The sequence below is a fragment of the Bos mutus genome, chromosome 2, assembly GCF_027580195.1.
Source record: "Bos mutus isolate GX-2022 chromosome 2, NWIPB_WYAK_1.1, whole genome shotgun sequence".
Classification (NCBI taxonomy): Eukaryota; Metazoa; Chordata; class Mammalia; order Artiodactyla; family Bovidae; genus Bos; species Bos mutus.
The window spans coordinates 46,310,541-46,324,395 of NC_091618.1; the positions used below are offsets into that span (position 1 = coordinate 46,310,541).

At 40.7% G+C, this 13,855-nt stretch overlaps 1 protein-coding gene across 2 annotated transcripts in view; it reads right to left on the bottom strand.

Moving 5' to 3' along the window:
• The window catches only part of NIF3L1 (NGG1 interacting factor 3 like 1), a 20,095-nt gene continuing 6,240 nt past the window's right edge, over positions 1-13,855 (bottom strand). For both annotated transcript variants that reach the window (XM_005909827.3, XM_070388350.1), the window contains exons 4-7: positions 12,888-13,014; positions 10,477-10,615; positions 8,072-8,155; positions 1-2,954 (exon numbers count right to left, since the gene is read on the bottom strand). In XM_005909827.3, coding sequence (XP_005909889.2) covers positions 2,770-2,954; positions 8,072-8,155; positions 10,477-10,615; positions 12,888-13,014 — 535 coding nt within the window. In that variant the 3' untranslated portion in view covers positions 1-2,769. The remainder of the gene's footprint in view (positions 2,955-8,071; positions 8,156-10,476; positions 10,616-12,887; positions 13,015-13,855) is intronic.

Here is a 13,855-nt window from a genome sequence, read left to right on the forward strand (position 1 = left end):
GAAAATTTGACAGCTGAAAGTAAGGAATCTTGAGTGATACTTTATTTTTTCTTAAACTGCATAGGAAGAAAAAAATAAACTACATAGGATGTGTTGGGGTATTTTTTTTAGTTATTCAGAAGTGCAAGCAGGCTGAAAATTATTACAGTCATAATATCATTATTTGGCAATAAGTGTGTCAATCATAAACAAATTCTTTGATTCATTAACCCCTCCTAAAACTCTACCCAAAGGGATTAATCCACAACTGTCAATTCTGAGATCCTGTCTGCCTTCATGAGTCACAGGCCAAATCATACCACGCCTTAAGTGTGCTCTAACAAAAAAAGGAGGGTTTGAGAGCTACTGGCCGCAGGCTATTTCTTCATCATCACCTTGGACCATACCTTTCCTGCCTTCTTTCCACCCTGACAATACTGAATTAATTACTTGGGCTTTTTCAGTGGGCTCTGCTGTTTCTCTACTTAGTGCATGTGTTTAAGCTGTCCCCCAGAAGACCTTCCCTATAAATCCTGTGCCTGCCTTTTTCATAGTTAAGAGTTTACTGTCATCATTAACCAAATTCTGTCATATCCTCTCCACATACTCTCTGGGTCCAGCACACAGAAAGCAACCAGTGAGTGAATGAATGAAGCAAATACCATTAAGATAGTCTCGCAAAGCTGCTATCTCATTCTGCTTTGACAAACTTGACCATCTCATAGAAGCTTTCTAGTTCTTGGCTTCTGACACTTAGCTGTTCTCCTCTCACCTTTCCTGGTGGCTCCTCCAACTTTTAATGGGGGGCATTTCATAAGGCTCACTCCTGTTGGCTATTTCTGTAGTGAATCAGTATTACAGGTGAACCACTGTATTCTTAAAAATTAAGAATAATTTTTAAGCTAGGATCCCAAATCCTCCAGGAGATAGAAGATGGGTAGGAAAAGGATCCTACAAATACTAAATTCTATGCTTTCTCACTTTTAGACAATAGTATTTTAAAAGATTGCTTTTGCCATTACCATAGTAACATGCTCAGTGTAGAAACTGGAAATAAATATAAAAGCATTAAAAGCCTCTCATCATACTACCCAGAGAAGATCGCAGTTAAGATGGATTTTTTTTTTTTCCCTTCAGGATTTCTTCCATACCTCTTATATCAGTCCTACCATCAACATATTTGATTAAGATCCACTGCAATTAATAAGCACATAGGCTCTGGAGCCAGACTGAGTTTATATCCTAACTCCATCACTTCCAAGCTACATAACCTCTGTCTCAGTTTCCTCATCTGTTAAAATGGGAGTAACAATACCTATATACTTGCATATATGGGACTGAAAGTGTTTATAGAGCACATAGTAGAGTACCTGGCACAAAATTAATACTGTACACGTATTCACCAGTATTATTTTTAAAGTTAAAAATCTTTAATGAAATGGTGAGTTACCCAAAAAGCAATAGTTACATGAATAATCCTGAAAATTCATTGGAAGGACTGATGCTGAAACTGAAATACTTTGGCCACCTGATGCGAAGAACTGACTTATTTGAAAAGACCCTGATGCTGGGAAAGATTGAAGGTGGGGGGAGAAGGGGACGACAGAGGATGAGATTGTTGGATGGCATCACCGACTCAACGGACATGAGTTTGAGTAAACTCCAGGAGTTGGTGATGGACAGAGAGGCCTGGCGTACTGCAGTCCATGGGGTCGCAAAGAGTCAGACAGGACTAAGCAACTGAACTGAACTGAACATGAATAATGATCATGTATATTTACAACAAAAAGCAGAACTCATCCTGAGGGACATCCCTGGAGGTCCAGTGGTTAAGACTTCACACTTGCACTGCAGGAGGCACTAGTGTGATCCTTGGTCGAGGAACTAAGATCCCACATGCCACATGGGATGAGAAAACTGAGACAAAGGTTAAGTAGTTTGCTGAAGGCCAAAAAACAAAATCTCATCCTGATTCTGAAATTTAGGTGGGAGATCAGTGATCTAGGAAAGAGAACATAAAGACAGACCTTGCTGCTGCTAAGTCGCTTCAGTCGTGTCCGACTCTGTGCAACCCCATAGACGGCAGCCCACCAGGCTCCCCCGTCCCTGGGATTCTCCAGGCAAGAACACTGGAGTGGGTTGCCATTTCTTTCTCCAGTGCAGAAAAGTGAAAAGCGAAAGTGAAGTCGCTCAGTCGTGTCCGACTCTTAGCGACCCTACGGACTGCGGCCCACCAGCGTCCTCCGTCCATGGGATTTTCCAGGCAAGAGTACTGGAGTGGGGTGCCATTGCCTTCTCCGAAAGACAGACCTTACTACCCTTCAAAGGTTACTACCTAGATACAGGTGAGCTAATATGAAGTTTTAAAAGAATGCATATATAGACAAACTTTTCTGAAAAGGTATATTTTTAAAATAACTAAGGACAGAGAGATCTAGAATGACACATCCCATCTGTAACTGAGTTAAAGAGATGATTACTTGAGCTATTTCCCAAGAATGTTAAACAAACAGGTTTACTCCATATTTCCTAGAGTTACAATGAATTTATATTCCACAGTATATTCTTTAATTTGTCCTTTATAATATTTATTCTTCAATAGTAATTACATTATAGTTTTTATCTACTGAGCTACAGAACATCGGGAGAAGCAGATTAAGAAACCAGAAATGCTAATGTACCTTCTAAGATATTTTTTGGAAGGATACCAACCCCACTGATTCATGTTATGGATTCACACTGGGAGCCACCTGCTTTCTATGTTGTGTTATCTGGCTGTTCCTGCAGGCCTTATATCACATGAAGAGGGTCCCTGTCTGTTTCTGACAGGATAATATTAATCTTATTCTCCAAGTGAGCATCCAGCATATCTCGAAGATCAGAAAGAAAGCCTCGTTCAGTGTTGCTGTGTTCACAGAGGATGACACTTATTCCTTGGGAAGCAGCATCCAGAACATCATGGTGGGACATCTCACCTGCCAACAAAAGAAAGAGCAAATAGCTAAATATTAGACACAGTCTGTGGTTCTGTGCTGAACCATAACAGCAGAAATACCAAGTTTTCATCCTATATGAAGCAAACGTAATACAGCAGAACATGAATCTAGAAAGTTATATGCATGTTTCTTACATGTACTCCAATTTAAAAAGAGAGACCATCCCACTGAGAATTCCAAATTCTTTCTCCTTGGTAAATGCAAGGCAAGTACCCAAATTCACACACCCAACAGTATCTAATACCGCCAGAACTGACCTGTAGGAACACCCATTCAAAAGGTTTCCACAATAAAATAAAACACCACTGCTTACCCACCAAAGACTTCTTTATACTTTGTGAAATAAAGTGAAGTGTTAGTAGCTCAGTCATGTCTGACTCTCTGTATCCCCATGGACTATAGCCCGCCAGGCTCCTCTGTCCATGGAATTCTCCAGGCAGGAATACTGGAGTGGGTTGCCATTTCCTTCTCCACGGGGTCTTCCCGACCCAGGAATCTAACCCAGATCTCCCACATTCTAGGCAGATTCTTTACCATCTGAGCCACGAGGGAAACCCCTTATACTTTGTGAATACCAAAATTCTCAGCATCAACTGTAGTCTAATTCATAAGAATGAAATGAGCTTAAGGTTATTTCTAAATTAAAAACAAGGTATTTTCCTTTGACTCAGGCAAAACACCTAGAAATTCTGAAGTTACTGGTAGAAGAGGATCTCATCTTTTGTGGAAAGATTTTGGGAAAACTCAAATGTTTTGAATTTTTAAAAAACACTTTGTGAATCTGATGTAAGAGCAAGAATATTTGGCTTTTTCATAAAAAGCACAATTTTGAAATATACTTAAGACATAAAGGCATTAAAAAAAAAGTTCTTAAGAAAAAAAAAAAAACCCTCAATTTCAATTCCCCACACTCTCCCCTAGCCAAATACGCATCATTTCATTATGAAGTGTTAGTCACTCAGTCGTGTCCAACCCTTTGAGACCCCATGGACTGAAGCTTGCTAGGCTCCTCTGTCCATGGAATTGTCCAAGCAAGAACACTGAAGTGGGTAGCCATTCCCTTCTCCAGGGGATGTTCCCAACCCAGGGATCGAACCCAGGTCTCCTGCATTGCAGGCAGATACTTTAACAGTTGAGCCACCAGGGAAGCCCTCATTGTAAGGACTAGTTTCTACTCAAGCACCTTTTAAAATATCTTAATTTAAGTAATAGCAGAGGAAAAAGTGAAAGGAGAAAAAGACACTAACTGGCCCAGTTAGAAGTCATGCTTTGGGAAAGACAGTCTGGCTGTCTGGACTAGTATCCAATTTATATTTCCAAGGAGCAAGCCTGCCATCTGCTGGTCTTCCTAGGATACTGCCCTTTATGACCTAATATGTAAAGCTCAAAGGAAGGGTGATGAAAATGGTCTTCTGGCTGGGGTTTCCCATCTCTGAAGTGATATTCAAAGTGATGCCTCACCGAGTACAGACATCTAAAGTAAGCTGGATAAGACATTTTCTGTTTCCCCAACTAACCGTGTAAGAAGGACTTTTTTTTTTTTAATTGGAGGCTAATTACTTTACAATATTGTATTGGTTTTGCCATACATCAACATGAATCCGCCAGGGGTGTGCACGTGTTCCCACTCCTGAACCCCCCTCCCACCCCCCTCCCCAAGGGAGGACATTTTAACATTTTGGAACTGTGTGAATTTATCTTATGTATATACTGCTTTGTGATATGAAAACTAATTTTAAAAAGTTATTATTTATGAGAAAACAATCAGACATTCCAAATTGAGAGATATACAAAAAAGCAAATGGCCTATGCTCTTCAAAAATGCCAATGCTCTAAAAACAAAGTTGAGAACTAGAACAGATGCAGTGTGTGATCACTCATTATCAGAGAAATGCAAATCAAAACCACAATGAGGTACCATTTCACGCCAGTCAGAATGGCTGCGATCCAAAAGTCTACAAGCAATAAATGCTGGAGAGGGTGTGGAGAAAAAGGAACCCTCTTACACTATTGGTGGGAATGCAAACTAGTACAGTCACTATGGAGAACAGTGTGGAGATTCCTTAAAAAACTGGAAATAGAACTGCCATATGACCCAGCAATTCCACTGCTGGGCATACACACTGAGGAAAACAGAACTGAAAGAGACACGTGTACCCCAATGTTCATCACAGCACTGTTTATAATAGCCAGGACATGGAAGCAACCTAGATGTCCATCAGTAGATGAATGGATAAGAAAGCTGTGGTACATATACACAATGGAGTACTACTCAGCCATTAAAAAGAATACATTTGAATCAGTTCTAATGAGGTGGATGAAATTGGAGCCTATTATACAGAGAGAGGAGAAGGCAATGGCACCCCACTCCAGTACTCTTGCCTGGAAAAACCCATGGATGGAGGAGCCTGGTGGGCTACAGTCCATGGGGTCGCTAAGAGTTGGACATGACTGAGCGACTTCACTTTCACTTTTCACTTTCATGCATTGGAGAAGGAAATGGCAACCCACTCCAGTGTTCTTGCCTGGAGAATCCCAGGGACGGGGGAGCCTGGTGGGCTGCCGTCTATGCGTTCGCACAGAGTCGGACATGACTGAAGCGACTTAGCAGCAGCATACAGAGTGAAGTAAGCCAGAAAGAAAAACACCAATACAGTATATTAATGCATGTATATGGAATTTAGAAAGATGGTAACGATAACCCTGTATGCGAGACACCAAAAGAGACACAGATGTATAGAACAGTCTTTTGGACTCTGTGGGAGAGGGCTAGGGTGGGATGATTTGGGAGAATGGCATTGAGACATGTATATTATCATATATGAAATGAATCACCAGTCCACATTCGATGCATGATACAGGATGCTCGGGGCTGGTGCACTGGGATGATCCAGGGGGATGGTATGGGGAAGGAGGTGGGAGCAGGGTTCAGGATGGAGAACACATGTACACCCGTAGTGGATTCAAGTCAATGTATGGCAAAACCACTACAATATTGTAAAGTAATTAGCCTCCAATTAAAATAAATAAATTTATATTTAAAAAAAGAATTGAGCATCAATCTGAAAAAGAAATACTATAAATTTTGATCAATTAACAACATTAAATTCCTGAATTTGGTCATTATAACATGGTCATATAAGGGAATGTCCTCGCTCCTAGGAGATATAATGCTGAAGTATTTGAAGGTAAAAGGTCATCATATCTGTAATTTATTTATAAATGGTTTGGGAGAAAACATAAATACATATTAGGTTGGTGCAAAAGTAACTGTGGTTGGTACAAAACTAATTGTTGGTGCAAAAGTAATAGTTAACTCAGGTTGATGAAAAAGTAATTGAGGTTCAAAAGTAACTGCAGTTGGTGCAAAAATAATTGAGGTTGGTGTAAAAGTCAAACACAATTACTTTTCCACCAACCGAATACTTATGCATGCACAAATATATACACACATATATGATGTTATAGAAAGACAGAATGTACAAATGTGGCCAAAAACAGCCATTAGTAATGTAGGCAAAGGGTATATAAGAGTTGATTATACTATTCTTACTGCAACTTTTCTATAGATCTAAAATTCCTTCAAAGTAAAATGTTAAATTTTAAAATAGAAACATCATGTTATAACATGTTAAACTGTCTATACACTGAAAGTTTATTTCAATCTGGTATAAACTTGAGGGCTTATAAAAATCTTACATTTTATGTGACCTATACAGGAAGGAAATCTAAAAAAGAGTGAATATATAACTGATTTATTTTGCTGTACATCAGAAACTAATACAACATTATAAAGCAACTATACTCCAACAAAAATTAAATAAATAAATAACCGCCCCCACCCCCACCAAATAAAACCCTTGCTTCTTTAGAAGGAAGGAAAAGAAAACAGACAATGGTCATATACACTTTTAATTGGTTCAAAGCAATACATCAGGCTTCCTAAGATGCTGCCCCTATTCTCAGAGACAGGACATTATTTCAAGTGCGGCAGCCTTTGTAAGGGAGCATGCTAGATAATAAGGCACGGGCGTACAGTGGCAGGAGCGGTCTAGTAATGCCAAAGGAATGCCCAGGGGCTTAAGACCCTTGAGTCTAGTTTTGGAAGTGGGTAAAGTAATCTTAAGCCCCTGTCTCCTAACCCTCAAGAGGCCCAGAGGTAGAAATGCAGCTGGTAACAGCAGTGTTCAAAGTGCCTCCAACTCCCTTGGAGGAATGATGGGCCATGTTATCAATTAGGTATTACCCACAAGGACAGAGTATAGAGCCTGGGAGTCAAACAATTTCTGTCCAAAAGAAATGCGTATTGTAGATTAAGAAAAAAGTGACAGGAATTGGGAGAGGAAGGTATGATCATCAGGGGCAGGAGCCTGACACTGTCAAGAAAATGTTTCTCAGGGGAGGTATCTTTGAGCTCATCACTAGAAGTATAAGAAAGAAGCAAAAAAAAGACATCCTAGACAGGGAAAACGGCATGAGCCAAGACTGCTTCACCTGGCTTCACCAGGGCACATGGAGGAAATCACTGAAGGGTTTTCAGCCATGATAATATTATGCACCATCACACTTGTACTTCTGAAAGTTAGTTCTGGGAGAGTGTGGAAGATTAAGATTAGAGGCTTAATGAAGTACTTTAGGTAGGGGATGCCTGGACGGAGATAAGGGGAAAAATAGAAAGATTTTGGAGCTAGAACTGAGAGAAAGTGATCATTGCCTTCAGGGCCGAGTAAGAGGCACAATTTTCTACCTAAGGCAACAGGTAAAAATTGTTCCAGTAACTTACGTGAAATCTGAGAGAAATCATGTTTAGGAATTTATTATTTAACCTATGAAAATAGGTTAAATAAATGTTGAATATCACTTTTTAGATAATCTAATTATTAGATGATTATTTTTTTCCTTCCACAAAGTATGTGGTATGTCCCCAATTTTGACATAGTTCTTATTTAGTTCAGGATCAAAAAACATTTATTAGATCCATCTGTATGTTAGATGCTGTCCTAAAATCTGTTAATTTTTACCTTGTGAAAAACAAACCAAGGTAGGGAAGGGATACACAAGAAAAGGGTACAAGAAAGATCCAAAGGCTGTCCTACCTGTGAGATAAAGGTCGGCATCTGTCCCCTGCAGGACGCTGCTCCCAGAACCAGCGCACAGAGCCACGACTTTGACTGGGGACTCTTTATGATAAACAAAACAAGAGACCAACACTTTACAATTCCCCTTCATATTAATATTACAAACTGTACCAAGAATCCGATATGTAATACAGATCTCTCTCCCAGTCTTATCACAGGTATGTTAATTTTGTGTAAAAAGTTTTAAAAAATAAAAAAACGTATCTTCATATAAGCAAACAGACTATTCCTTGGTATTACAGAGCTAACCTAAGGCAGGATGGCTTCCCTGGTGGCTTAGAGGGTAAAGCATCTTCCTGCAATGCAGGAGACTCGGGTTCGATCCCTGGGTCGGGAGGATCCCCTGGAGAAGGAAATGGCACCCCACTCCACTATTCTTGCCTGGAAAACCCCATGGACAGAGGAGCCTGGTAGGCTACAGTCCATGGGGCCACAAAGAGTCGGACATGACTGAGCGACTTAACTTTTACTTTTCAAGGCAGGATTATTATTCCTTTGGATATTCGCTATTGCACAAGCCCACATAAGGCACCTCTGAATAGTATTTACCACTATTAGCACTAGGTTTCAGAGAAGGTGATGGCACCCCATTCCAGTACTCTTGCCTGGAAAATCCCATGGACGGAGGAGCCTGGTAGGCTGCAGTCCATGAGGTCTCTAAGAGTCGGACACGACTGAGTGACTTCACTTTCACTTTTCACTTTCATGCATTGGAGAAGGAAATGGCAACCCACTCCAGTGTTCTTGCCTGGAGAATCCCAGGGACGGGGGAGCCTGGTGGGGTGCCGTCTATGGGGTCACACAGAGTCGGACACGCCTGAAGTGACTCAGCAGCAGCAACAGCAGCACTAGGTTTTAGGCTTCACCACAGTGCTGCTCAGTTAAGCAACCTCACCTGGTCTCCAGGTGACAGTGAAAGGCAGGCAAGTTTGTCTCAAGGAACTAAACAGGCCAGTTAGAGGATGCTATGGAATGGATTTGACACATATCTTCTTAACTTTTGATTTTATATTGGAATATAGTTGATATATAGAAAACGAACTAATAGTTACCAGTGGGGAAGTAAGGAGAAGGGATAGTTAGGGCATGACATGGACATACTGCTATATTTAAAATGGATAACTAACCAGGACCCACTATTTAGCACAGGCAACTCTGCTCAATATTATGTAACAACCTAAATGGGAAAAGAATTTGAAAAAGAATAGACATATGTATAACTGAATCACTTTGCTGTATACCTGAAACTAACACAACATTGTTAATTGACATTTTTTTTTAATATGGTATTTTCCTAAAAGAGCATCCTCTGGACAGTGAAATACAGAAACTTTCAAGACAAAATCCAACAAGTGTTGAGCACTTAATTTCTAGAATGGACACTTCATTAGTTGTATTTCACAAAAGGGGCAATAGCTGGTCAGAAGTCTTATTCCATCTCTGCCACCCACCTTCTTTGAAAACGAGCACTCATGAGTTGTTTGATCCAACTGTGGATTTTGGTTAAGTCAGTTACCTCTGCAAACCTCAATTTTTTTCACCTATACAACAGGAAAATCAATACTTTCCAGACATCTAAGAATAGCTAGCATTCAGTGCACTTAACATGGGCCAGCCACGTGAATTCTATCACCACTTCCATGTCTGCCAAAGTCATGCAGCAGACATGACTGTTACATGAACCCACGGCATCCGACTCCACACTCATAACAACTGCACTCCGCTTGTTGCCTTCGCAAAGGAAACACACACACATAGGACACTCTGAACAGTCCTAGGCTCACTGCAGGGGCCCAATAAATGTTCTGCTCGTTCCTTTTGTTCCCCAAAGTACAGGAGAAAACCAAGAGAGAAGGCAGTGGCTACAAAACTCAGAAACCGCAATTACATCACCGAGCATAGCAGAACCTACTAAAAATTATCACCAGTATTGTAAAACTTAAGATCTGCATTGTAATTGGAGCAATCACAATTTCTAGCTGTCTTCCTGGAATGTGGTAGGGCTGCACTTCATGCTCTTCCTGGGTTGACTGACTCTGAACAATGAGTTGAACAGAGTATGTATCATTTCCAGACTAGTGTTTAACTGCAGTTTAAGACCCTCCCTCTTCAAGACCTGTCTACAATGAGCAGACTCCCCTGCTGATCTGAGATGGACCTGGAGTGTGAATGAGAAATAAATCTTGTTTAGGCCGATGGGCTGTATACCACAGCATAACCTTGTCCACTCTGACCGATAAAGTAAACCAGTCATCTTCTGTGAGCTGCTAACACATTTCTATCATATTGATATAGCCAAAAGTTTCCATTTTTGCCCAATATTATCAGTAGGTATGCTGGACAAATATAGAAGACATACTTACCTAAGGTCTTCCCTATTCCAAGAGCAAGGCGAACATGAGATAGTTTTAGGTGACTTTTGATTCGCTCAATCATAGTTTCCAAGGAGACAGACTCATCCAGTGTGCATAACCGTCCCATCCCAGTATAGAGAAGTAGAGGCTGTAGAGAAACAGAAATTAGGAAAACTGGACATCATAAGTCCTAGAAAAGAATCCCATAGAGCAAAGAGCAAATACTGAGATCAACAAAACAAGGGTACTATGAGCTTGCTATAAAACTAGCTCCAGGGCTTTCCTGGTGGTTCAGTGGTAAAGAATCTGCCTGCCAATGCAGGAGACACAGATTCGATCCCTGATCTGGAAAGATCCCACATGCTGCAGGGCAGCTAAGCCCATGCACCACAACTATTAAGCCTGTGCTCTGGAACCCGAGAGTCGAAACTACTGAAGCCCTTGGACCCTAGAGCCCGTGCTCTGCAAGGAGAGAAGCCGCCACAACGAGATGCCCATGCATAGCAACTAGAGAGTAGCCCCCAATCACAGCAACTAGAAAAAAGCCCATGCAGCACTGAAGACCCAGCACAGCCAAAAATAAATGAATAGATAAAACTTTTAAAAAGTAGCTCCAAGCTAAAATTTAGGAATGCAAACCTGACAAAAACATTCTCTGACTTCTAGGAGCTCAGTCTCCTGAGAAGGTAGTTTTCTCTTCTTTTTCTATTTTTTTTTTTTTTTTTTGGCTGAGTGGCATGTGGGATCTTAGTTCCCTGCCCAGGGATTGAACCTCTGCCCCTTGCATTGGAAGCATGGAATCTTAACCAGTGGACCACCAGGGAAGTCCAAGACAGGTACTATTTTTTTATGGGATCACAAAAGAGTGACAAAACAGATGAGATGGCGGGAAGGTGCGTACTTGAAGTAAGGGGAGTAAAATAAGCTTCTGCAAGGACTTGGGTCTTGAAGACAAACCAGAAAGGAGTTAAGAAAGGAGTGATGTCAAGTGCAGGGTGGGGGGTTAGAGATATGGTGAGATGTGGTGAGGCGTTTTTTTCTTTTTTCCTTTTTATTTATTTATTGAGACATTCTAAACAGAGAGAACATGTACAAGGGTGCCAAGGCGTGAGAGAGCACACAGGGAAGATCTAAAAGCAGACAGTATAGCCTGCATGCAGAGCAAGGGTGGGGAGGGAGAAGAAGCTGGAGACAGGGTTCCTCGCTGGTCATGAAAGGCCAAAAAGCCTGGACTATCTCCTGGAGGTGCCCGCTCAGGAGTTTACTGCGTCTTATATCCCAAGGGAGGGAACATGAGAGTTTCAACTACTGTGGTGGCAAAGCAAACAGACAGGAGAAACATCTTGTAGATTTATGGACAGAATCAACAGGGCTTGGATATATGGGAGCAAGGGAGAGTTGTGCAAACCTGCAAATAAAACAGCTCTTAGGATCCCCGATAAAACAGAAAAAAACTCGTATTTAAAAACATGCTGGGAGGGCTCAGTCCCCAGCGGAGTCCCGGCTGCGCGCAGGCTCTCTGCAAGGCGGCAGGTGCGCCCTCCAGGTGAGCGCACGCCCGGGCTCCCGCCGTAATTAAAAAAAATAAAAAAAAATAAAAACATGCTATGTGGATAAGGTCAGTTTTTGTATATATTGGATTTTAAATACTTGTGAGATCTGTAAGTGGAAAATGTTCAGAATGGCTGCAAATATATTTTTTAAAAATTTTTATCTTTTACCTTAAAAAAGCATCCTGAGACAGGAAGTAAAGACATAGGGATCATCATGTCAAGTTAAAGGAATGAATAAAATGGTCCAAGCAGAGGGTATAAAATAAGAGACTGAATCTGTAACTGAGTCTCTAATCATGAAGAAGTACCATCATGGTCTGAATGTTTCTGGCCCCCTCAAATTCATAGGATGAAATCCTAACCTATAGATTAGGAGGTGTAGCCTTTGGGAGGTGCTTTCAGATCATGAGGTTGGAAGCCACACAACTGGGATTAGTGCTTTAGAAAAGAGGCTCCAGAGAGATCCCATGTCCCCTTCACTGTGTGAAGACACAGAGAGAAGGCACCATCTTTGAAGCATGTATTGAGCTCCCATCCGGCAACACTCGGAGTCTGCCAGTGCCACAATTTTGGACTTTGCTTCCTCCTTAACTGTGATACATAAATGACTGTTGTTTATAAGCTATCCAGTCTATAGTATTCTGTTATAGAAGTCCAAACATGTTATGGCAGCCTGAATGGACTAAGATATCTACATTTTTGTATTCCTGAAACGTCTCCCCTTTTCAATAAACTTTCCAGGGCCCAACATGCTTTCATCACCACTTTGTGCTACTCTAGGCAATAGTTAATAACCTGTTAAACTAACGATTTACATATGAATTTGTCAAACAAAACTGCACTGTAACATAAGATATCTTTTATTACCTTCTCTAGTGACAGAATTTCAGTCTTCTGATAAAACTGCCTATTCTGGGAAAGAAAAGCCACCACCTGCATCAAAGCTTGCTGAGTACAATTCAGACTGAGCCGTGTTTGTTCTTCATCATCAGTCCTGGAAAAAAAAGTCACTTGGTTTAGGATAAATATAAACAAATAAATAAATTTATAAAAATATACATATATATAAATTTATATATTTAAAATAATCCATAGTTTACAACCTCCTGTAATAGGAGATTAGATTTATATGGAATTTAGGATTTAATTCCAAACTGTTTTCTAGAATAGTGTTTCTCAAACTTCAGCATGCATCAAAATCATCTCCTGGCCTTATTAAAACAGACTGTTGGGCCGTACCCTCAGAGTTTCTGATTTAGTAGGTCTGAGTGGGGGCTGAGAATTTATCTAACAAGTTCCAGGTGACACTGATGTGCTGGTCCAGGGACCTCACATTGAAACCCCTGTTCTAGAACTGTTCTCAGTCCTGGTGGTGCATCAGAAATCTCTTGCTGGCTTCTTAAAAAAAAACAGCTGCTGGACTCTTCTATAGACTCAATGAAACAGAACATCTATGAATGGGGCTGGGGCAAACAAGTTTTTTAAAGCCCTAGAAAAGTTAATGTTCAAACATCATTGAATACAAGAATTTCCCAGACAGATTCTCAGGCAAATCCCATTCTAATTACACAGATCTAGGATAAAGCAAAAAATCTTCATTTTTCTTTGTTTATTTTTAATTGAAGGATAATTCTGCTATAATATTGCATTGGTTTCTGCCACACAATGTGATGCATTTTTCAAAAGCACCCATTATGCGTATGATTCAGAGGGTCCCTGAATCACCCTTTAAAGAGCAATACCCTTGGGAATTCCTTGGTGATCCAGTGGTTAGGACTAGGTGCTTTTATTATCAGGGCCTGGGTTCACTCCTTGGTCAGTGAACTAAGATCCTA